Source organism: Zea mays, chromosome 3 (assembly GCF_902167145.1).
Source record: "Zea mays cultivar B73 chromosome 3, Zm-B73-REFERENCE-NAM-5.0, whole genome shotgun sequence".
NCBI lineage: Eukaryota > Viridiplantae > Streptophyta > Magnoliopsida > Poales > Poaceae > Zea > Zea mays.
The window spans coordinates 182665904-182690142 of NC_050098.1; the positions used below are offsets into that span (position 1 = coordinate 182665904).

At 42.7% G+C, this 24239-nt stretch overlaps 1 protein-coding gene across 2 annotated transcripts; it reads left to right on the forward strand.

Annotated features, from left to right (window-relative positions):
• The first annotated feature begins 1286 nt into the window (after nt 1-1286).
• LOC100382420 (RNA polymerase II C-terminal domain phosphatase-like 2) lies at nt 1287-15368 on the forward strand. 2 transcript variants are annotated; one of them, XM_008674910.3, is made up of 16 exons: nt 1287-1801; nt 2279-2749; nt 3027-3237; nt 3612-3769; nt 3850-3920; nt 4010-4115; nt 4201-4290; nt 4603-4660; nt 5867-5997; nt 6079-6132; nt 6728-6824; nt 8148-8359; nt 8475-8555; nt 8979-9044; nt 14594-14667; nt 14883-15368. In XM_008674910.3, exons 1-16 carry the CDS (start codon nt 1445-1447, stop codon nt 14893-14895), a joined length of 2250 nt encoding a protein of 749 aa, XP_008673132.1. In that variant the 5' UTR covers nt 1287-1444; the 3' UTR covers nt 14896-15368. The 2 variants fall into 2 exon arrangements, with proteins under 2 accessions (XP_008673132.1, NP_001168634.1); NM_001175163.1 differs by lacking the exons at nt 8148-8359; nt 8475-8555; nt 8979-9044; nt 14594-14667; nt 14883-15368 and having other exon boundaries at nt 1296-1801; nt 6728-7100.
• The last annotated feature ends 8871 nt before the right edge of the window (nt 15369-24239 follow it).

Consider the following 24239-nt stretch of genomic DNA (forward strand, 5'->3'; position numbering starts at 1 on the left):
TTGCGTGTGTGGATTGTGTGGAGTTGCTCCACTCATATTCACTATTTCTATCCCTCTATTATCTCAGCAATTTGTTCGATCTAAGTCGCTCTCATCAATTTCGTTGTTAGATTCAAATTTAGTGTCAACTTTGCAGTTGAACCGGCTTGCAACGATCGAACTGGTTTTATTGCTTAATTTGAAGTTTTAGTTGAAAAATTTAAAGTGTAGCATATTCACCCCTTTAGGCTACATACAAGAAAAAAACTAGTAGACAAAACGACCGCATACATCCTTCAATGGTATAAAGGATTTTTAAAAATAAAAAAAATCATTTTAGTGAAGCTAAAACTGGTCTGTAAGCTAAATACTTTCGCAAACTCTACAACTTTAAAAAAGCTGTCCAACTCTAAAATTCATGAAGCTAAACTCGTTTTTGTAAAGTTGAGTTATAGTGAACATCCACTTAAACATAGTCTTTGTTCCTAAAATAGCTTATCATATACTTTCTTCGTTCCAAAATAAAATTTATTTTAAAATGGAGTGAGTATTGGATAAGTGGGATTGACCATTTGGACGGTGACCAGAACACAAGGAATGGTGGTAGAGTCCCCCATTGACTTTGCTGCCATGCTAAGGATAAGTGGATAACATATGTCAACATCGAGGTTATGGCCCTTCGATCTTAAATCTTTGATGTCCTCTTTAACCGGATGGCTTGACATTTTTTAACTGTAATCAAATATATAAAAATATGAGTATTTATAATATATAATTTATATCAATAGATAGATATGAGAAATATAAATATTGTTAATAGTACAAATTTGAGATCTTTAACTGATAAAAATATTATAAAAATATTATAAAAATATTTATTTTAGAAGATAGTGAATATGTCTTTCTAGCGTCAAATCAGACTAGTGGACCTTTAGCCCGCAGGAAATTTAAGGGCTGCGCCGCATTGATGTGTTGTGAGTAAACCCGCTTTCACTCACGAATTATGGGACACGCACACTGCACACACAACCAGCCCTAGACGTGCCAAATCAGCAGGAAAGGGGATCATCCCGGACTCCCAGTGGCCGGTGCTCCCCACGCGGCGCACCGAGCCAGACGCGATCATGCGACACGAAAAGATAGTCACTGTCTCACTGACGCGTCGGCCCCGGTTCAGGATTCGACTTTTGGTCCGCGCGTCCACAGCCAGACCGGTGACCGGACCGATCCAACGGAACCATCCACCCGGCCGCCCGGTCCCAAAGTTCTCTATAAAACCGCAGCCGAGGCCCCCTTCCTGCGCTGCAAGCCTGCAAGCCCCTTCTCCGCCTTCATTCCCCAAACACCAAAACCCGGCTCCGCGTCTCCGCCGAAGCGGGAGGCGGGCGGGGGCAGGCACCTGTTCGCGCTGCGCGAAATTACACTCCCCCTCCCTCTCTTTTCTCACTCCGATTCCCCACTCGCGATGGCCGCGCCTCGACCCCCGCCGCTGGGGGCCCTGGGAGGCGTTGTCGGTGGCAGCGGTGGCGCCGCCCCCGCCGCCGGGGCGCCCGCCGGAGTCAGCATGCGGATGTTCCACGGCGAGTCGTTCCTTGGCGAGATGGAGGTCTTCCCGATGAAGCGGGACGGCGAGGGGGGCCTCCCTTTCCCGACCAACGAGATCCGCGTCAGCCACTTCTCGCCGGCGAGCGAGAGGTGCCCGCCTCTCGCTATCCTGCAGACCATCGCGCCCTTCTCCGTACGGTGCAAGTTGCAGACCAAGCTTACGCCTCCCAACCCGGGCCTCCAGCGCTTGTATCTCACTTGTTTCAACGAGTTCAAGGTTTGTCCCCAATTTTTGTGAACAACCGCGAATATGTGGTTTCGTCTTCACATGCCTGTAGACTGTAGTTTCTATGCACATTTGAAATAGAAGGAACGCACGCATTTCAATTTGAGCTTCAACTCTTAGGAATTTCTATTCACTGTATTTGTAATTCGTCGAAGAAGTATCAGGAGTTGAAGCATTTGCACATTTCATTCTGGGTCCATCTTAGGTGTTTTGGCTTGATGCGAGTATGTCATTCCCATGTCCATTTCAAATTGAAGCGGAAAACGTAACTACTGAGGTGGACAGGTGGTACTTGTACATCGTGAAACAAGTTTCATAGACTGAAGCATTTTGCGTATTTCATTTTGGGCTTTCATGGGTTGTGACTTGTGAGTTCCATATAGTTAGATTCAGGGATTGTTTCTCTTAATACAACTTTACACAGAACATTAAGATTTGTATAACACTTCCTCTCATTTGGCTGTGTAGAGTGCTGTGGTAGTAGTTGGGGATGAGGAGCTGCACCTGGTGGCAATGCCGACCAAATCAGGGAAGGTGCCATGCTTTTGGTGCTGCTCAGCACGCTCGGGGCTCTATGCAGCGTCCGTTGGCATGCTCAACTTGCGCTGTCTTGCCATTGTGTTTGATCTTGATGAGACCCTTATTGTTGCTAACACAATGAAGTCCTTCGAGGATCGGATCGAGATGCTCTCCCGCAGAATGGATGTCGAAGATGATCCTATCAGAATAGCAGGGATGTCTGCAGAAATCAAACGATATATTGAGGACAAAGAGCTTCTCAAAGAATTCATTGACATGGATACAGTTACGGACAATGGCAAAATAGTTGGAACCCAGAAAGAGGAGGTTCAACCTATGTCTGGTGGTCAGGAGCGTGTTTTCCGTCCAGTTATCAGACTGCCTGACAGGAATGCAATTTTGACTCGCATCAATCCAGAGGTATGTTTCAAAACTAGTAGAGTGAATTCCATTTCATGGGCTGCAATAGAGGCTTGTCTACTTTGGGGATACAATTTATTGACTCTACTAAGCTTTTTGAGATTTAATACAATACTATTGGACTGAGGCACTCAGCATAAATTCTTCTATGTTTGGAAGGTGACAGATATTTGGATATCTAGAGATTTAATTCTTTCATTCAACTTACTGTTCTCTGATTACTCTACCTTTTCCTGTTTAGTATCATCTTACCATTTACATGATATATTATTTTCAGAATCGTGATACCAGTGTTTTTGTAAAGCTAAGACCTGCTTGGGAAGAATTGAGGAGTTACCTAACTGCAAAGGGACGAAAAAGATTTGAGGTTTATGTATGTACAATGGCTGAGAGAGATTATGCTCTTGAAATGTGGAGACTTCTTGATCCAGAAGGCAACTTAATAAGTCCACAACAGCTCTCAGAACGCGTAAATTGTGTAAAGTCAGGCAAGTGAACTTGTTTCAACTATTGTGCAATGATTCCTGTATCTGTTTTGTTTCATTTATCCTGACAAACTCTTCCAATTGTTCTTTTTTCCCCTTTCTTTCCTAATATTACAATGCCCTCCTTCTATTGGAACATATTGTCATTATGCATACACTTATGAGTAAGGCATTTAGCTCCAATTTATCTATGCAGTATCCTTTGTATTCCTAAATAACTTGTTCCTAGTGGAACTTCTAGAATCTATTTAGTAATATATAGGAGTTAATGAAATAGCGTACATTGTAGTTGGATGGAACAGTTCATTTTTAACCTTACTATCACGCTGATTTGATCTTCCTCCAGATTTTTTGTTTAACCATCTATTGCATGGCAGGTTCCAAAAAGTCCCTGCAGAATGTTTTCCGAGACAGAAGATGCCATCCAAAGATGGCCATGGTAATTGATGACCGACTTAATGTTTGGGATGATAAAGATCAACACAGAGTTCATGTCGTCCCTGCATATATTCCATACTATGCTCCACAAGCGGAGGTACTTATTATTTTATTACTCTGTATTTTGTGTTGAACATATACCCATTATGGAATGATATGTATTTCTATAAATTTTAGATGGCCAATGCTGTTCCAGTTCTATGTGTTGCAAGGAATGTTGCTTGCAATGTTCGTGGTGGGTTTTTCAGGTTGGTAAATGTGTGTTATGAAATTTTTGTATTTTTATTATATATTTCTTACTTCTTCAATACTGGGCCTGTTTTTCTTTTTCTTGCAGAGAGTTTGATGAGAATCTATTGAGGAAAGTGTTCGAACTATACTATGAAAATGGGTTATTGGATCTTCCATATGCTCCAGATGTTGGTGACTATTTAGTCTGCGAGGTATTAATATTCTAAATATGGTCTCCCTCAAGTAGTCAAGTTTATTTTTTCTGAAACTTAATGCTACCTTCCAATTTCTCTACAGGATACCAGTTTTGTACCAGGCAACAAAGATCAGGCTCCTATACCTGAGGGCATGAGGGGAACTGAAGTAGAGAAGAGATTAAATGGGCAGGTGAATTTTTATATCTTCGTGTTACTTGTATCTAACAAGAGTATGCAGACAAATAATGCCCTATTCCTTCGGAATATATTAGCCAGCACTGTTTAAATTACAACATATGGTTCATGCAGTCCGCTTTTAGCCATTTATAACTATATGCCTTTTTACTACATTGCTCTTTTTGAGAATGGATCTGCACCTGTATGAAGTTTAGAACCCCAAGCACTGTGTCTGTTCACTTGACTAATGGTTAACTTGTTATTAATCTCTTAATGTTTGAAATAAACTTCAAGAGAATGAGTGATCAATTATTTTCCTTGCCAGTCATATCGGTGGGAGCAAAGGGAAGGACAACAAATGCCATCTTCAATCCGTTCACCAGGTACCTCTCAATTTCATAAATTTGGTTAGCTCTTTTGGTTTCTCTTTCTGGTATTTCCTGTTACCTTTTATGTTTAGGCATCTCCAGATATATTTGTTTTGTCTATTAGCTCAAAAAGTTTCATTGATTGGATTCTCATGTTTACTTGCTAAGAGGATTTGACCTTTTTTTTCTGTCATTTTCCTTTATCAAAGAAATGCTACCGTGTTATTCATGGCGAACTTTAATTTTGAACCATCTGCCACTAGAATATTTTTTTCTTGTCCTATGCTTGATAGAACATTGCACTTGGTTCGTATTTACTTAATATTATTAATGGTCTGTTTTCTTTTGTCACTTGACCATGCTTTGATCATATGAAGGAATTGTGCTGCTCTTTCATTTACCTCCATGACCCCATGATCTGTTATTCATTTTCTAAATCGGTACTAAGACTTTTATCCAAGGTTGTCTGGATCTCAGATTTTATTGTTATTATTTCACTAGCAAACATACCCATACTTTGCAACGGGACATTAAGCTTGTTGTGTGGTTACTTGGATGACTTGCGGCTTGGGGATTTATTTAGCTATATCACGTCATGCGTTTCAATTCGTCCGGGAATCGAACTCTGTACTATGCTTGGACCTGTGTTGCTCTAACTCATATAGGTACGATCCGTTTTGTCATAATGGCATTAGACTTTGCACCATGCCCAAACACTTAACTCAACTATGTTGCTCTAACTCATATAGGTACGATTCGTTTTGGCATAATGGCATTAGACTTTGCACCATGCCCAAACACTTAACTCATACGGGTATGGGAGAGAGTAGTTGATCATGGAAACATTTTGTATTACAATTCGTTTTAGAATTGGACCCCATATTGTGCGTGGACACACTACGCTAACTTGTACATGCATGGAGGAGACTGAGTCGATCTGATCCCCATCAGACAGTTGTGAGCAATGAACGATGAAGAAACATTTCACTCTTTAATATTAGGGATAGATATGTAATTATGAGATACCAGATTCTCCAATCTTGAATTGGTGGACCATATTGTCTTTCTCATTTGAGGTTAGTTATCATATGACCTTAATAATGCCATCCTGAATACATTCCTACCTAGGATTCTTATTCCTGACAACCTTGCATAGTTGCATATGCTGTATAAGAATCAGTACCTGCTTTTTTAAGTATCTAACTGGAATCTTCGGTCCAGATGACGAGGGAATGCCTATCCGAGGTACTGGAGGAGTTAGGAATATCCAGCCAAATGGGGGCTCGCTAGCAATAACCCCCTCGGTATATGTCACAGTGTTGCAAGAAATTGGGCGGCTGTGCGACTCCAAGGTATTCTGGCATGTTATTGTTTTAGCTTGTATTTGTTTTCCTATTTGGCCTTGAATTAATCCCAAACTCTCCTTAGTACAGGTGGAATTTAGATCTACTGTAAGCAGTGTCAGAAGTATGCTATTTTCTGTAGAGGTTAGTGTTTTGAAGACTTACCAATATTTATAATGTATATTCTTTTGTCAACAATTGTATCCATCTTGAATTGAAAGAGCTATGTTACCATACTGCCTGAGTGCACATTAACATCTTCATTCTAGAAGTTTTGTTTTGTGGTGATTAATAAAATATTTTACAGTTGACAAAAAACATGTAGCCTCAGTGTCTACAGCTGCTCTAAATGTAACAAGGCTTGATTCTTGAAAGCTGCTATGGGTTAAATTTATGTGGTGCTTAGTTATGCATTTTAGGTTTAGGGTAAAATGCACTCAATATCCTTTAACTTTTCCCAGATTTTCACCTAGGTACATAAACTCTCAAAGTGAGGATTACTGAGTGCATAATCCTTCTTGAGTGTGCTCGATATGTACCTGATTTTCTCTTGAGTGAATCGCCTAATAGGTTTAACGACCTATTGACCTAAATCCTCATTTTGAGAGCTTATGGCCTAGGTGAGAATCCATGATAAGTTTAAGGTCTTCAGGTGCATTTTACTCTTAGATTTATATAGTGATAGTACCAAATTTCCGCTTAATCATTTCACATTCACCTTATCTATTTTGTGTTCCAGGTTCTGTTTAATAATGAAAAAATTGGAATAGGCGTCGGAAAAACAAGAGATGAAGCTCAAGTTCAAGCTGCTGAGAAAGCTCTCCAAAATTTGGAGAGTGAGTATATATCCTCTACATCCTGTGTACACCAGGCTTTGCTATGTACTTTAAAAAGTTACTTGTAACAGATGTACCATAGTCACCAAGCATCCTGGAAGCCCTAAAATGCTTTCATGTAGTTTTATAGAAAATGTCCTTTTAAGTATCGGTAAATATATGAAAGTGGTCTGTAAATGCTTTACTGTCATTGTGTTTTATGGCTTTGACAGCCTACGATTTGTCATGCGATGAATCAGTTTTCATCTTGGCTTATCTATTGGGTTTTTGGATTTTATCAACTCATACTGTTTGTCAGACATAGGCACATAACATAAGCTGGTAATATCATGTCTGATTATGGGCATACAGATCACCTTGTCCACGGAAATGCAAAACCAAATATTACAACTGAGACCCATTGTACTGTGAAATTTCTGGTGGCAATTAGCATCAATGAGAATAGCAGCTGACTGAGAGTGCTTGATAACGCAGTATATTTGAAATTTCTGGACGAGTAAGCTTGCTGGACTTTGGATGGAGCCAAGGAGCTGGGCAGCCTGGGTTTAGCTGGGTCTTTTAGGGTTGAGTTATTTTGACGCAATATAATATTCCTTTTATGTGAGTGTTTTGGCCCGACCTAGCTGGGTATTTCTCGTAACACTTTTTCTTTCTCTTTTCTTATTTAAATAGATGTGCAGTTCTCTCGCATGCTTGAGAAAAATATCCTTTTAGGGCTAGTTTGGAAACCCTATTTTTCCAAGGGTTTTTTGTTTTCCCAAGGGAAATTAGTTCATTTTCCCTTGGGAAATTGGAAATCCCATGGGAAAATAAGGGCTAGTTTGGGAACCTCAATTTCCCAAGGGATTTCTATTTTCCCATGGGAAAATGAACTAATTTCCCTTGGGAAAATATAAATCCCTTGGGAAATTGGGTTTCCCAAACTAGCCCTAAGAAATTTTATTTGAAAAGTTAAGTAACTTGAGAAAAATATGGCGGTCCACGTTTTCTGTTCAATTGGCCGTTATCCTGTTTAAACAGCGGTTTTGCTTGTTTAAATGATCGTTTAGCCTGAATAATGGCTTACCATTTACTGTTCAGGAAAACACTGCTTTTCTTAGAAACAAAAGATAACTCTTTTACATCGAAACAACATTTGGTCATTCTTTACTGGGCATGTTTGGGAGTTTTCAGCCTTGCATTACTATCTGTGTACAAATTTGTAAATAATAATGAGCATACTGAACTTTGTGAACTCCTTTCCAGTTTTTTTGTTTTGTTTTGTTTGAGAACACTTGGCAGCTAGTTTTATGTGCTCTAATAGTTTAATGGATTGAATTGCAGACAGTTATTTGTCATCTGGTGCTCCAGTTGCTGGAGTTCCTAAGAAAGATTCAAGGAAGTCCCCTGGGAGGAGTGGTAATGGCTTTCTGGAGGATGCTACTTGTTCAGATAACGATATCTCTATGCGAGAACCTTCTGGAAGTGCATTGAAATTGGATCATTCAAATAATGTGGATACATTGTCGTCTATTATGAGTCTTATTAGAGAACATGTAGGAGACTATGTTGCTATTGCCATTATTTTTGTCCATAATAATCTTGATGCATTGTACCTTTTTTGAAATTTTGTTTCCTTCATTGAATGCTAATTTGCACCTAATATTGTAGTGCTTGGAGGACCAACATGTAGTATTTCGAGATGAAGTCCAGAATTCTAGCCCAGCCAGGAATGAAGAATATCATTTCCAGGTCAGTACTGTTCATGCTTACTTTTTTCTTAAACCTTATAGTTCTGGGCCTTGTGGCCACGTTATATGCATTAAGGTATAGTTCTAAACTTTGAAAACACGTATTTGAGCCTCACCTGTGACTGTTATTGGCTTTTGTCTCTATTGGTTATAAGCGTAAGAACAAATATAAGAGCAGCCAGGTTTTGCTAATTGAAAAACAGTTGTGTAGTTTTTCTTAAAAAAAAACTGAAACAACCTTACCATTATTGGGAACAGGCTGGCTACCACCTGTTTTCTTGACTACTGACGGCTGTTCAGAATTTAATATTTGCAGTCAAATTTAACTTGCTGCCAGTTTTTAAGAAACTGATACAAGTTTGGATAGCTTGGCCCCAACACCTTTGGCTGGTTTGTTAATCAGCCCTATATTCTTTTTTTGAAGGTTGAACTAGCAGGATTGATTCTCGGGAGGGGCGTTGGTTCGGACAGAGAGGCCGCGAAGCTTCTGGTACTATCTTTTCTAGTGTTTCCTTTTTTAAAATCTTGTATATCTGCATTCATCGCCACATCAAATAGTTTTTTTGCATAAATTTTATGCAGACGATATCACAGTTCAGAATTGCATTGGTAACCATTAGATACCTATGCATGTGTCTTCATTGCATTCGGTCTCATATATAGTCCTTGTTATATGTTTATGCAGGTGTCCATGTTGTATTCGGTCTTATATATAGAGTTCTTGTTTTACACGATCTATAAAGTACTGTTTTGCACTGTTTGTAGAGTAGAGTTTGAAATAGGGAGTAAGATAAGGAGTAGGATAGCGAGTCTGCTGGAGGTAGTCATATTGAATACAATGCAATTCATAACATGGTATATAGAGCCAATCTTTAGGGTTAGGGTTCTTCCCTTCCCTATATTATTTTCTCACGTGTCACATTTACACGTGTTACGGTCTCACGCAAAGACGCTCAACGCTTTCCTCTTGCGTGAGGTCGAGTTTTGCTCGTGCCCGTCGTCCTTGCGGTGCTCGAGTTACTGTTGCCGTAGACTGCTGCTATGGGTCCCATGTTTGACCGGTTTGCCTGGTGGTGTTTCAGTTCTACTGTGTCCGGTGTTTTTTAATTGCAGCAATTAACGTTGTTGGGTTCCACGCATGTGTATGCACATGCATGGTTTGCGCCTTTTGGGAGTTCCTGCTTGTCCTATTGCTCCTACATCACCTGTGATTTCAGAGAAGGCTACTGACGAGAAGGTGCTGCTTGCAGACTATGATGATCGAATGTCCCCTTATGAGTTATGACTCAGTTTAGTGCTTACAGGACTTGGTTGGATGAGGATGTCTGTGCCCGTGCTATTCTTGCCTCTAGCATGGAGGATCGTTTTGTTGCTAGAGAGATCCTACAATTGATGAGTTCTTCACTTAGATGTATACTATTTGACGTCAACTTGATACTCTTGGTCCCCAGTTGGCCAGTTGTCACCGCATACTTGTCAGGCTTGTTAGGGTCAAAAGGCCGGACTTGAGCTTCTACATACCTACAACTTCTTGACATGGCTGTGACAAATTTGAGCCCCTTCGTGCTCAGTTGGTCATCGTCATCCTTGTGTCTCTCTGATGGATGTTCTTGCTAGTGTCCGTAATGAGGAGACCCATTTGTGTGTTGTTGGCCTGTTGCAGTCTTTGTTGGTCTTGGCTACTCATTCTTCGTCTTCTTGATCGCCCGCTACTCCATTGACAATGTCATCTTCAGTTGCGCCTCCCTTTGCGCATGGGGAGCGTGGTGGCCTTCATTGTGCTTACTGTGATCATGACAGACATGTGGAAGCCTATTGTTTCACTAAGAAGGCTTTGGCTCGCCGTTCTTCACAGGGTAGTGGTGGTGCTGGTATTGTAGGATCTCAGGGGAGTTCGGCTGCGACTACGGAGGCCCAATTGCTCATGCTGCTTCGTCGCCTTATGGCTTCTACCTATATGAGCCACTGCTCACTGGTTCTGTGACTCAGTCCTCTGCACCTACAGGTTCTGTTGTTGGTTCTCTGTCTTCCACTAAGGGACCATCTCCTTACACTTTAGGTACTTGTCTATGGATTCTAGACTCTGGTGCCTCCTTTCATATGTCTCCTCATTGCACCCGTCTTCTGTTTATGAATCCTTCATCTCGTTCTCTCAATGTTCATACCATTGATAGATCTCCCTTTTATGTTTTTGGTCATTATACCCTTGTGTCTGACTCTTTTCATGTTACTGATGTTCTGACCATGCAACTCTTGTCTGTTGGCTAAATTACTGATCATGATTGTCGTGTTATTCTTGATCTTGACTTTTGTTATGTCTAGGATCGACACATGAGTTGTTTTGTTGGTACTGGCCCTTGTCGTGATTCTCAGCGCCTCTGGGAGCTTGATCGGCTTTGTCTTTCTTTCGCTACGTTTGTTGGTCTTGCTGGGTCTGTTTTGGCAGCGTTGACTTCTTTTGCTCAGTGGCATCATTGTATGGCCCATATTTGTGGTTACTGATTATCCAGTTTGATTAGTTGTTTTTAGGTTTGGTTTCAAGTTGTGAGTCTCTACATCAGTGTTAGGGTTGTCGGTTAGGAAAGCAGATACAACTTTCTTACCATTCTAGTGAGTCTGTTTCTCATTGTCCTTTTGATCTTGTTCACCCTGATATATGGGGTCCTGCTCCTTTTTTCTAAAGGGGCTATCAATACTATATTATTTTTACAGAAGATTTTTCTTGCCGCACATGGATATATTTCATGAAACATCGTAGTGAAACTTTATCCATTTATAAGACTTCCTCTGTTATGGTTCCCACTCATTTTTACACCTTTGTTTGTGTCTTTCGTGCTAACTTTGTAGGTGAGTATCTCTTCATCAGATATTTTCTGAGCAAGGGACTCTTGTGCAATTGTTATGTCCTAGCGCTCATGCTCAAATTGATGTGGCAGAGCGCAAGCGTCATCATCTTCTTGAGATTGCTTGTGCTCTTATGCTTGCCTTTTCTGTTCCTCCTCAATTTTGGGTTGAGGATGTTTTTATTGCCACTTACTTGACTAACATTCAACCTTCGTCAGCTCTTCTGGAAGGATTCCTTTTGAGCGTCTTTGTGGCAAGATGCTTGATTATCAAGACTTTCGTCTGTTTGGCCGTGTTTGCTATGTGTCGCTCCCACCTCGTGAGTGTACTTAGTTGATTGCTCAGTCGGTTGAGTGCGTTTTTCTTGGGTATAGTACTGAGCATAAGGGATAGATATTGTTGTTGGGATTCAGTTGCTTGTATGATGAGAATCTCTTGGGATGTTGTCTTTGATGAGATTCGTCCTTTTTATCTTCGTCCTTCTTTTGATGCATCATCATCATCCTTGTTTGATCCTCTTTCTTTTCTGTTCTCTCTAGATTCTCCTGCTCCTACTGCCTCTGCCTCATGCTTAGAGCAACCCTTGACAGGGTCCTTCCCTATTTCAGTTGTGCCTTCTTCAGTGGTACCTCTATTGGTGTTTTCTTCAGAGTCTCCTTCCTTGGTTCTTAACTACATTAGGAAGCCTTCAATGACACATGTCTACACTCCTTAGGTTGTAGATTCTTTTGGTACGCTACCTTCCTGTGATGATTCATCTTCATCTGATGAGACTATCTCTTGTTGAGCTAGCTTCTTCTGCTAATTCTTCACTGTGGTCAATTCTTAGACGATGTCATCCCTTTCTTCTGCCACTTGGCTAGTACTCTCCTTCGGGTTTTACTGTAACCTTTCTTTCTTAGGCGACTTATTATCGTGATGCTATCCTTCGTTAGAAATGGTAGCGTGTGGACAATTGGGACTCCTATAAAACTCAATGTTCACCTTTGTGCCATGGGTGGTGAACCTTTTGAGGACCCTACTCGTTATTGTCACATTGTAGGGAGTCTTGTTTACCTTGGTGTCACTTGTCCCGCCATTTCGTATTTTGTACATATATTGTAAGTCAGTTTGTTTCCACTCCCACCCCACTATACTCACTTGCTTCATGTCCTACGATATCTTTGTGGTACTATATTTTGACGTCTATTCTTGTCATGCTCTAGCTCTTTACAACTTTAGGCTTATTGTGATGCTACTTGGGCTATTGATTCCTTTGATCGCCGATCTTTTCCTGCCTATTGTGTTTATGTTGGTGGTTCCCCATTACTTGGTTGTGTGCTATAACTCTTGTGACTATAGAGTTTCTCATTCGAGTGTAGCAGTTTCTCATTCGGGTGTAGAGATTGAGTTGCGTGCTATGGCTCTTGTGTTACTTGGTTACAATGTCTGCTTGATAATTTCTACGTCGACTCCTCTTTTGTCTGACTGTATAGGTGCTATTAGTATTGCTCCTTGCTCATGATCCGGTCAAGCATGATCTTACTAGGTGTTGATGCCTATTACACGCGTGCACAAGTTCAGGATGATATGATTGATATTTGGTATGTGTCTTTAGAGCTTCAGTTGGCTGATTTCTTCATGAAGGCGCAGACCTATAAACTTTGTGTTTGATCCACCTTGAGCTTGAGGGAGGTGTTCAATGCCTATGCATGTGTCATTGTATTCGATCTTATATAGAGTTCTTATTAGATGTCTATGCATGTGTCCTTGTTGTATTCGGTCTCATATACAAAGTTTTTGTTCTATACAGTATTTATCCTGTATTGGGTATATATTCAGGCCTAGTGTCCTCGTATTGAATATAATGCAATTCATAACAGTAGCCAACCAACAACTGTCTGGTTTAGAGGAGATTAGTACACATGTTTAGGTGAAAGTAGTCTTCTGTTACTGTATGTGAACCATTATCAAATGGAGAAACGAAGTTATATAGAAATGTGAACATATTGTGTAACTTTTTTTAGAATTGAAATTCATTTTCATTTAAATAGTTATGAATTTCAAATTGTTTCTATATTCTACATGCACTTCTGCAGGTAATTGATTACCCAAATCATTACTGACTGGAAAAGCAAAAATAAATCGAGTGGACTGTCTAACATGCTACATACATTATTCAAAAGAAGAATGTGCTATTTTGTTTTGGTAAAAACTCAGCATGGTACAGTTTTGTTGGAATTGAGACCTCAAATTTGATAGAGTCGTGACAAGTTCTCAGACTTACTTTCATGTTTCTATTGGGAGTTAGTTCTCTTTACATGTCGAAACAATTAGCCTTAAATTTTTCTCTGGACTAGGTCATTTCTTGGGTGCGCAAACCAAAACTAAAGATATGCAAAATGGGAACAAATTATGCATATGATTTACAATGAAAACTAACTATACCTGTAGAGCAGCAACGGGAAGATTACTTCCCACCGTGCTTGTATCTTTGGAAACAAATTACTGAAACATGGTTTGAACAGTAATCGTTTCAACTGAAAATTTAATCAAAATAAGAAACCTCATTTGAGTTGTTTGTTCTGGGTTTATGCCATGCCAGTCACTCCATCCGTCTCAAATTATAAGTCATTTGATTTTTTTTGCAGAGTCAAACCATCTCAAGTTTGACCAGATTTATATAATAAAATATTCATAAATTATATTTTTATAGAATACCTATTTGATGTCATAAATCTTTATAATTCTCTCTACAATTTTAGTCAAGCTTTATTTGACGTCATAAATCTTTATAATTCTCTCTACAATTTTAGTCAAGCTTTATTTGACGTCATAAATCTTTGTAATTTTCTCTATAGTTTTGGTCAAACTTAAGATACTTTGACTTTCCAAGAAATTTGGAATGCCTTATAATTTGGAAAGGAAGGGAGTACCAGTCAATTTGGCTTCTTGACCTATAGTGGAATGTAGTCTTGCTGGATACCTGCCTTTAAAGGATGATGCATGCTATGTGTTTCTTTCCTTAAAAAAATATAATATTCATCTGTGTGTACCTAGGTGACAAATGTAATTTCTCTCAAATACATAAATAATTGTTAGCATAATTACATGGTGATTTGTCATTTTGCGAGTAATTGTTGCGGAAGGCTGATGTGTATCAAGCACTATATTTTACTTTCTTACTCATTCTTGTCCCAACTCTTTTGGTTTCAGGCTGCAGAAGAGGCACTGAAGACCTTGAAATCAACCACTGACCCACAAATTAAGAAGTATCTGAGACCTGTAAGGTAATAATTTGACTGTTCCCACTTATTTGCTTTTAGGATGTTTTCACTTTTCGGTTTATTTGTAACTTCTGTAGAGTACAGAATAGCTTGAATTTGTTTATTATTGTGGTGTATTTTGTATCCTTCCTAGAAAGTCATCTGTGGACACTGGGTGGAATATTAAATGTTTGTCGTGTTGTCAGTCTTATGGTTTCCTTTTGTCCTGTCTTTTCCAGATGCAATGGCTGATTCCCTTCCACGTTCTGAGCTCCGCAACCAAATGAGCTTTAGCTCATTTCACCGTTACAGATGTCATTGATTTAGCAGAAGTGCATCACCCTTTCTGTGAGTATGGTTGACATCTCACCTCGAGCACATGATGTGTGCCAAACACATGTCTTGTTCTGGAAATCCTGGCTTTGAAGGTGGTAACATAGAGAGCGGACATGGTGCTTTATGCATTCTTTTGACCATCATACAAGTATAGATGTTATGTCTTGTTTAGGATAGTGGCATAGTTGGCTGTAAACAAGCAGGAGAGTAGATGCGGATCTAAAATTCTTGTTTTGAAGGTTATGCTGACTCATTAACAGTTATGGATCGTTAAAAATTGAATGCCTGTACCAGTTGTCATGTTTACATGTCTGTTATAAAGTGCTAAATCCTTTACAAACTTATTTCAACTACAAATAAATTCAAGTGCTCGTATTTGTTGAGTTATACATTCACATCTATTCCTCTTTTGGAGTTACCTCCACGGATTTGACTTCACATGAAACTGAGGTTTGCCATATTGTACAGATGCAGTCTGCTTTCACAACAAGCGGATAATAAGTCGATGATTCTCACTTTATTAGTCACTGTTTCTAAATTGAACATACTTACAGTACTAGCTAGTTATCTCCTGAGTAAAATGCATCAGTAGTTATTGAATTTATCATGTTGTGTCACTTTGGTCATTAAACTCTTAAAATCAGAAAAAATAGGTCCTTGAACTTAATCGGCTATTTAAAATTATTTTTATTTAAATTGGATGCCGACGTGACGTCCAATTAGACATTTGAGTCTCTGAAGTGACACTTAGATCTTTTGAACTTGCATTATGTGTCTCTTCAATCCTCTTCAATTTCCATGCAATTCCAAAGTTCGAGCGCGGTCAGATGCACGAGACGTGCCAAGTTTTTTTTTGGTCGTCCGTTTAAACCGCAGCACTGACTGCTAATAGAGCTCATACTGTCAGCAGTAGCGGCGGAGTAGGGCGGGAGATTGAGCCGGCTCATCTGAGCCGAATTTTTTGTTTTTGAGTCCTTTTTGTGTCAAAAATTTCCAATTAGACCCCCAGAAAACTTAAATGCAATTTTGGACCCATTTCTCGGCGCCATGAGCTATGGCGCCGAGTTTACACATCTCGGCGCCATAGATCTTGGCGCCGAGCTACCTGCCGCGCTGTCGTCCACGAGCTGACGCGGCGTCGACGTGGCACCGAGCTCGGCGCCAAGATCTATGGCGCCGAGCTCGAATATATAACCACAAAGCCTGTCTAGCTCAGTTGGCAGAGCGCAAGGCTCTTAACCTTAAGGTCGTGGGTTCGAGCCCCACCGTGAACATATTTTTTTGTCTTTGTCACTGATTTGTTTTTTATTGTCCAGATTTTTTTGTTTATGCCGCTGATTTGTCCGTGCGTTCAATATTTTTTGTGACGGTGCGTGGGAGAAATACATACATATTACACACTTTCTTTCCGGCCAAAGTGGCATGCATGGCTGAAAGGCCATATGGGTTTGTGGCTCATCACAAACCAAAATAAATAAATAAAAAATAAAAAGTGAATGAACTTAGTGATATGGAATACTGAATTCTCATGCAACAAGATGACCTGATGGAGTATCTCCTTGATTAACTTTGATGGTTGTGTGGTAGTAGTGGCTTCTAGAATTAAATAAAGTTGCGTTATTAATAGATGATGCGTTATGTTGGTGTAATGGTACAATCATTTATGTTGTTGAGTGTGTTTATATATGTGCGCGAGAATGGATTCCACCCGGCTTTATTAATAGGTGAGGCCGGCCAGGCTGCTTCTTTTCGCTTTTATTTGGTGGAATGCACCTTCTGGAACAAGTAAACCGTAAGAGACAGAGCATCTCTGGGGGAGTTCAGGCGCAAGTTCGTGGCATGCATCTTGACCAGAACGCTAGCTACTTTAATTTCCGATGGTATCATCGGATGAGGGCCGTTCACGGTTTACAAAACCGTTTTAGGTTACCGGAGGTAAATCGATGGAAAATCGATAAAAACAAAAAAATCTGGATAATAAAAAATAAATCAGTGACAAAAACAAAAAATATTGAACGCACGGACAAATCAGCGGCATAAACAAAAAAATCTGGACAATAAAAAACAAATCAGTGACAAACACAAAAAAAATATGTTCACGGTGGGGCTCGAACCCACGACCTTAAGGTTAAGAGCCTTGCGCTCTGCCAACTGAGCTAGACAATCTTTGTGGTTATATATTCGAGCTCGGCGCCATAGATCTTGGCGCCGAGCTTGGTGCCACGTCGACGCCGCGTCAGCTCGTGGACGACAGCGCGGCAGGTAGCTCGGCGCCAAGATCTATGGCGCCGAGATGTGTAAACTCGGCGCCATAGCCCATGGCGCCGAGAAATGGGTCCAAAATTGCATTTAAGTTTTCTGGGGGTCTAATTGGAAATTTTTGACACAAAAAGGACTCAAAAACAAAAAATTCGGTCATCTGAGCTAGAGTTGGCTCGGTTCGGCTTGTTAAGCTAACGAGCCACAAAGTCAGTTTAGCTCGACTCATTTAAGTAGAAAACATAATATATATGATAATCAATTTCTGCTTAATTTCAAACTAATTTAGCAATAGAAAATAGTAATTGTACTCGTACTTTCATATACCACGTCAATGTAACACCAAATTAATAATTCACACATAGATGTTCATAAGTTTAACTCATGTTATATTCTTATATACCAATTTAACACATAGATATAGTCCATCAATCATAAGTGTTTATCAACTATTACGTAAATAATATGCAGAGTTTCGTTTTGCTGAAATGTGGTACTCGTTTAGCTTGCGAGCTGGTTCATTAACGAATCGAGCTAGGATATCAGCTCGTGAAAAAATTCAAACAAGTCAGATGCAAGCTTAGCACGAACCAAACGAGCCAACTGGCCATCATCCTTTCGTCCAGCCCTACGGCGTAGGCATGTTTTTGGCAGAAACAATGGAGTTTAGATCATCCTACCTCAACCACGGAACCACCTGCACCAAATTTTTTATGGAGTACTGAATTTTCATTGTGTTACTACCTGCCGATGCAGTACCCACCCGAAATATTATGGCATTGGTGAATAAGTGAAAGCAGATTTTTGCGAATAATTGAGCTACAACGGGATATGAAGTCGTATCCGATTCTACCGTTGGAAATACCGAACTCACCCATAGAAAATTTCATTGATATTCAAATATTGTGTATAAAATGTTTCTCGCAGTGTACGCTATATTTTTGGTGGATTGTAGAATTTTAGACTACTATATTTTAGAAGTTATTTTGGATGATGCTTGTCGACGTTTCGGACCCGTGAGGACCGTCAACCGACCAGTGAATTTGTTGCTGCGTGTCCCTGCCCAGATGGGTTGATGCAAGATGGAACACAAGAGAAAAATGAGACTTATGTTATCTCGCACCGGGGTGCTCGTAGTAGGGGTTACAAGCGTCGCGAGGGAGCGAGGGCGAGAGCGAGAGAGAGAGAGAGTCCCGGCGTGCGCCCGTCTCTGCCTGTCTCGTCTGCCCCGCCTAGACGTGTGTGTCCACGTATGTCCACCTGAACGTGTGTTAACGTGGACCTCCTCCTCTCTCGTCCCCTTTTTCCAGGAAGGCCCTGGACATCCCCTTTTATAGATACAAGGAGATGCCCAGCTGTACAATGAGGTGTAGCTATATGCTAACATGGCTGACGGAGAAGCGCCTTGAGCCCTGTACACGAGCTAACATGACCGTCGGAGAAGTGCCTTGAGCCCTGTAGAAGCACAACTGTCGGGCGGCATGGATTCTGCTGATGTTGTCTTGCTTCCGTAGGGAGCTGAGAACCCTCTGTAAAGCCCAAAATTTGTATCAGGAAAAATAAATAAAAATAATTATTTTTAGTGTTTGAGAATTTATGGAACCTTGAGAGACTATCTAGCTTTCTTTTGGTTGTGCATATTCAGATAAGGAGAATATATATAATCCTTATATGAGTTAATTTATTGAATAAAACATTTATAAACATCTTCTAAAATATCTAAGCTAAGGTATCTATTAACAAAATAATAAATATTAAAGATTAGTTTCTTAATATACAACGTGTGGGCATAATTGGTGTATTTACAATCATTTGACATAGATATGGTAAAATAAATAAATAAAATTATGTATTTGCATTCGTACTGAGTTCTTTTGTTGTTCATTAAAATTTGAGCGCAAATCCAAAACCAAAATTTAATGAAGTTTGAAATTCAGGGAATAGAATGAAAGCATAAATAAATAAAAAGAGGAAGACACCATTATGCGCTTGGGCCGATTTCCTTACTCGCGGACCATCTACTCCTTGCCCCATTCCACCACCGCGCGGCCCACATAACTCCCACGCTTCTCTCCCTCTGCGGCTGCCTGGTGGGCCCCACGGGATAGGTCCCCGCCGCACGGACTGTGTGCCCTGTGCCAGTGACTGATGGGACCCACGTCGTCAGCCAAGGTACCGCGCGCGCTCGAGATCTCCTTTCACTGTATCGCGGGCCCCACTCGTCAGACTTACCTCCCTTCTCTTAACAACCTCTGCTCAGCGCGCCGTGAACTCCGAGCTTCGTAACCATGGCGTGATCCCCGCACGGACTCCGCCCTCGGGGGTGTATAATTAGCAGCTCTCGTGGCGTCCTGTATCGATCGACTCGGAGCTAGGCGAGCTCTAGCGAAGATTCCACATCGCGTACTCCATTGTCGTGCGGCTATATCACCGAAGACCCAGAGAGAAATCGTGGGAGGAGAGAAAACTCGGCGCCGTGATGGAGAGAGATAGTGATCCGCCGTGGTGGTCGTGCGTCCGGGCAAGCACGTCGCCTAGCTCCAGTGGGGAGCGGAACCGTGGCCAGGCTCCCTCTCGGTGTTGTCCCGGTGGCCCTCGCAGCCTCGCTTGCGCGACCTGGGCGATAGGAAGAAGACGACGTGGGAGGAAGAAAAAAAATCAGCCTGGGCCATGGTGCTGTGACCAACGGTGGGGATTTGCTGATGCCTGATGGGTGTCGCGCCCGTGTGGATGATCTGAGTCATTGGTCACATGATGGGCGATCCAGATCGGTATGCACTTACCTCTCTGCGCCATCTAATCGGGATCGTATACTTCCAATCCAACGGTCCCTGTTGCGTTTCCCTTCGCGGGTACATCTTACTAAAGATTCCCTGAACTTCCTAGGAACCAACCCGCCATCCCGTGCCATTATAAGACCCTTACCGTTTAGTCCTAGAATTTATGCAGAACCCCCCTGGGCTTTGTTAAAATTGTGTCCGCAGTCTAAAAGCCTGAGGAAATTCAGAATTTATTTTAGAAAATGATTTTTAATACAAAAACAATACTAGAAAATTGTAAAATTCATATTTAATTCATGTTAGCTCCAAATTGATTAATTTCAGTTGCAATAATTTTGTTTTAATATTATCTATCACCTAGTATCTCTGTTTAGCCATAAAACTTGAATTAAAATTGTTTATTTGGATTAATCTATTCTAAGCACTAAATAATTTCGGAAATTCATAACTTAATAACCGTAGCTCCGAATTTAGTGGTTCTTGTTTCTACGATCTCGTTACGCAGCGTAGAATATTATTATGCAGCTTGTTCTTATGTTTGGTGTGATGTTAATTTTGCCTATACCATGTTTGTTTGTATTGCTACGACTAGCGTGAGGTCATGAGTCACCTGAAGATCATCCTGGTACCTGGAATCTCAAGTCCCAGGCAAGTTGTGCCCTTGATCACTTCTTTTACCCACTCATGTTCTAATTAATCATAATGATCTGCATAGGTTAATTTTGATGGGACCTAATAGGTTACCCTAGTTTGACTATCTTTATACCTTGTTCACCACTGAACTTTTTGGGTAGTACTTGCTAGTGCTATATGTGGATTTGGGTATAAGGATACACATTATTCATGATTATACTTTTGTTACCAGTTGTTATTTACTGTTCATGATAAGATCATTATGTTAATTGGAACATGGAGCAACCACCCGGGAAAACAGTGCTACCACAAGGGTTTATGGACGCCCTTGGCTGATTAATTAGGAAAGCTAGTGGAAGACTACCTTACCCGAAAGGGGCAAGGGCAGTAGGGGAGTGGTCAGTGTGGGGAGGTCCTTGGTTGATTTTGCTGCGATGGCGGTCAGGCGAGGGATCCCTGCATTGGAGCTTCCTATAAACTGTAGCGGGTTTTCTGAAGCTAGTGGAACTTTGTAAAGGCCTCGTAGTGTTACCCTGTCTCGCCTCCTCGGTAGAGGTGTATGGGAAGTCGCGATCCCTTGGCAGATGGGTAGCATGACTTGTGGGTAAAGATGTGCAACCTCTGTAGAGTGTAAAACTGGTATACTAGCCGTGCTCACGGTCATGAGCAGCTCGGACCCTCACATGATTAATTTATGGAACTAAATTCAATTTGTCATATGCATTGCATCGCAGGTGATGTTATTACTTTTATTAATTGGGTTGGTATTTACTTATACTTAGTAACTGCTAATAAAATTTTGACCAACTCTAAAAGCAATGCTCAGCTCTAACCATCCTCTTTGGTAAGCCTTACACTTCACGTGATCTCCCACCTTTGGCGAGTTCATGCACATTATTCCCCACAACTTGTTGAGCGATGAACGTATGTGAGCTCACTCTTGCTGTCTCACACCCCCCACAGGTCAAGAACAGGTACCGCAGGATGAGGCGCATGGAGGATGCTGCGATGTGTTCGTGAGAGGTCTAGGTCGTCGTCTCCCAGTCAACTTTGGGTTGCTGGACTGTTGTCTCCTTATAATGTAATTACTTATTTATTTTATATAGAACTCCTATTATATAGTAAAGATGTGACATTCGATCTTGTGCCATGATTGATCATATGTGTGAGACTTGGTTCCAGCACACCTAGTGATTATGTTCGCGCCCGGGCTTTGGACCCCTAAAACACGGGTGTGACACCCTCGACGTCATGGATGCACGCGGGGAACCATCATTACCTGCTATCGGAGTAGTTTGATGTGACTCCGGTCTTATTCCTTCGTAGCAAAGGATGGCTAGCTAGAGGTAGGGTAATGATGTTTCCCCTGTAGCATAGTCGGTCCGAGGCTGAGGTCGGGCGAGGCAGAGACTTCTCCTGAGGCCGAGGCTGAGGTCGGGCGAGGATGTGACTCCTCCCGAGGCCGAAGCTGAGGCCGAGGCCTGGGGTCGGGCGAGGTGGAGACCTTCTCCCGAGGCCAAGGATGAGGCTGAGGCCCGGGGTCGGGCGAAGTGGAGACCTTCTCCCGAGGCATAGGCTGAGGCCTGAGGTCGGGTGAGGCGGAGCTCCCTGTTGCGCCCGAGGCCAAACTCGTGGGAGATCGTGACTCAGTTTTACCCTGGTGGTTGGCACAGTAGCCGAAGCGGGGCGAACAGTGCTGTTTTCCTGTCAAATCGGTCAGTAAAGGGGCGAAGTGACTACGGTCACTTCGACCTTGCCGACTGAGGCACGCGTGTCAGGATAAGGTGTCAGGCGATCCCCGCATTAAATGCGCATGCGATACGGTCGGTCGGTAGGGCGATCCGGCCGAGGTTGCTGCATGACAAAGTCTGCCCGAGCTGGGCTTCGGGTGAGCCGAGGGTGCGTCTGCTGACTGAGGGGACCCTCGGGCGAGGCGTGAATCCGTCCGGGACTACTATTCCCGTCCGAGGCTGGGCTCGGATGAGGTCGCGTCCCTTGGTAGACGTGGCCTTGACTTGAACCGTGCTTTATCAACCGTGTATGGTTTGTTCTGAAGATGTTTTTCGGCCGTGTTTAGGAGCATTGGGGGTACCCCTAATTACGGTGCCCGACAGTAGCCCCCGAGCCTCAAAGGGAGTGCGGGCACTCGCTTGGAGGTTCTGCCGGATTTTTGTGAAGGGACCGGCCCTTCTTGGTTATATTTTGTTCCGGTGGGTGAGCGCGAGCGCACCCGCCGGGTGTAGCCCCCGAGGCCTCGGAGGAGTGGTTTGACTCCTCTGAGGTCTTAATTCTTTTTGCGATGCCTCGGTCGGCCTGGTTGTTCCCTCATGCGGCCTGGCCGTGGCTCGGGTGCACGGTCAGGCTTCGAGTTTTCATGCTGGTTTGTTGACGTGGTCAACAGTTCGGCCGTAGCCTGGTGCGAGAGCAGCCCCCGAGCCTCTGCACGGAGCGAGAGGACGATTAAGGATCGTCTCGACTTTTATTGTACGCCCCTTCGTCGCCTTTCTGCAAGGAGGAGGGGTGGGGGAAAGCGCCATGTTACCCTCGGAGGGCACTGAACATGGTGTTTCTAGTGAGTTGCTAGCGGGTGATCCGAGTGGACGCCCGAGCCCCGTTCGATAAGGGTCGGCTAGTGGCCCAAGGCACGCTCCAAAAGTACCTTCAGGTGATTTGCCGGACCCGGACCCATTCGATAGGGTCCGAGGGCTCGATGCCTCCCTCCGGTGGGATTCCGTTACAAATCGTTCCTGCTGGTCTCGGAAATGTCCTAGGGTACCTCGGGAGCGTAGCCCGAGCCTCGGCCATGTAACGAACGTACCCAGGGTCATCCCTGACTCTGCGTGCTCTGGGGCGGCTGTCGAACCCTTCCGAGGGGCCAGCCTTTGAACCCCTAATCAGTAATGGGCTCGGAGCCCGAGTGCTCTGGGGCGGTTGCCGAACCCCGGAGGGCGCAACCTTCAAACCCCTGATCAGTAGGAGGGCTCGGGGCCCGTTTCCTTCGCTGAGAAGGATCCTTTTTCGAAATACCTCCTTTCCCGGTCCCTGTGGCAAGAGAGAGAGAGAGAGAGAGAGAGAGAGAGAGAGAGAGGGAAAGAAAAAGGACATTAATTTAAATAAGGTGGCACACCTTTTTTGACGCGGTCATCATGACGGAGGCGAAACGGCGCCCGCTTCTCCTGCCGGAGGTGTCGCTTGCCGTGCCAAGGAGTTAATGCGACAGGACGGGCGATTCGTGGGGCGTCTGTTGCGCGTGCGCGAGCCGTTCGAGGAACAGAACACGGGTGCGTCGTCTTTACTCCGTGGGAGAGGGCTCCCCTGCCGTTTCAGGAGAGGGTGCGAGCCTGTAGGTGATTGGACCGTTGCTTCCGCACGTCTGTCGCCGCAGTTACTACCGGTCCGCTTTTGGCCATATCAACCGTCGCGCCTATCCCCTCGGCTGACTGACCCGTGATCGTTGCACTTAATTGGCACTGTTGGGTCACGCGCAGGGCTGCCTCGAGTCGCGGCACTGGTTCTGCAGTCGAGAAGACGCGACATTGGCGCGAGTGGCGGTGCAGTTTCCTTGCATGTAGTAACCATTGCGCCGGT

Coding starts and splice junctions, on each gene's coding strand:
- LOC100382420 (XM_008674910.3), top strand. CDS start 1,445: ATGGCCGCGCCTCGACCCCCGCCGCTGGGGGCCCTGGGAGGCGTTGTC. Junction 2,750..3,026: donor TGACTCGCATCAATCCAGAG/GTATGTTTCAAA, acceptor TATTATTTTCAG/AATCGTGATACCAGTGTTTT. Junction 5,998..6,078: donor GGCGGCTGTGCGACTCCAAG/GTATTCTGGCAT, acceptor TCCTTAGTACAG/GTGGAATTTAGATCTACTGT.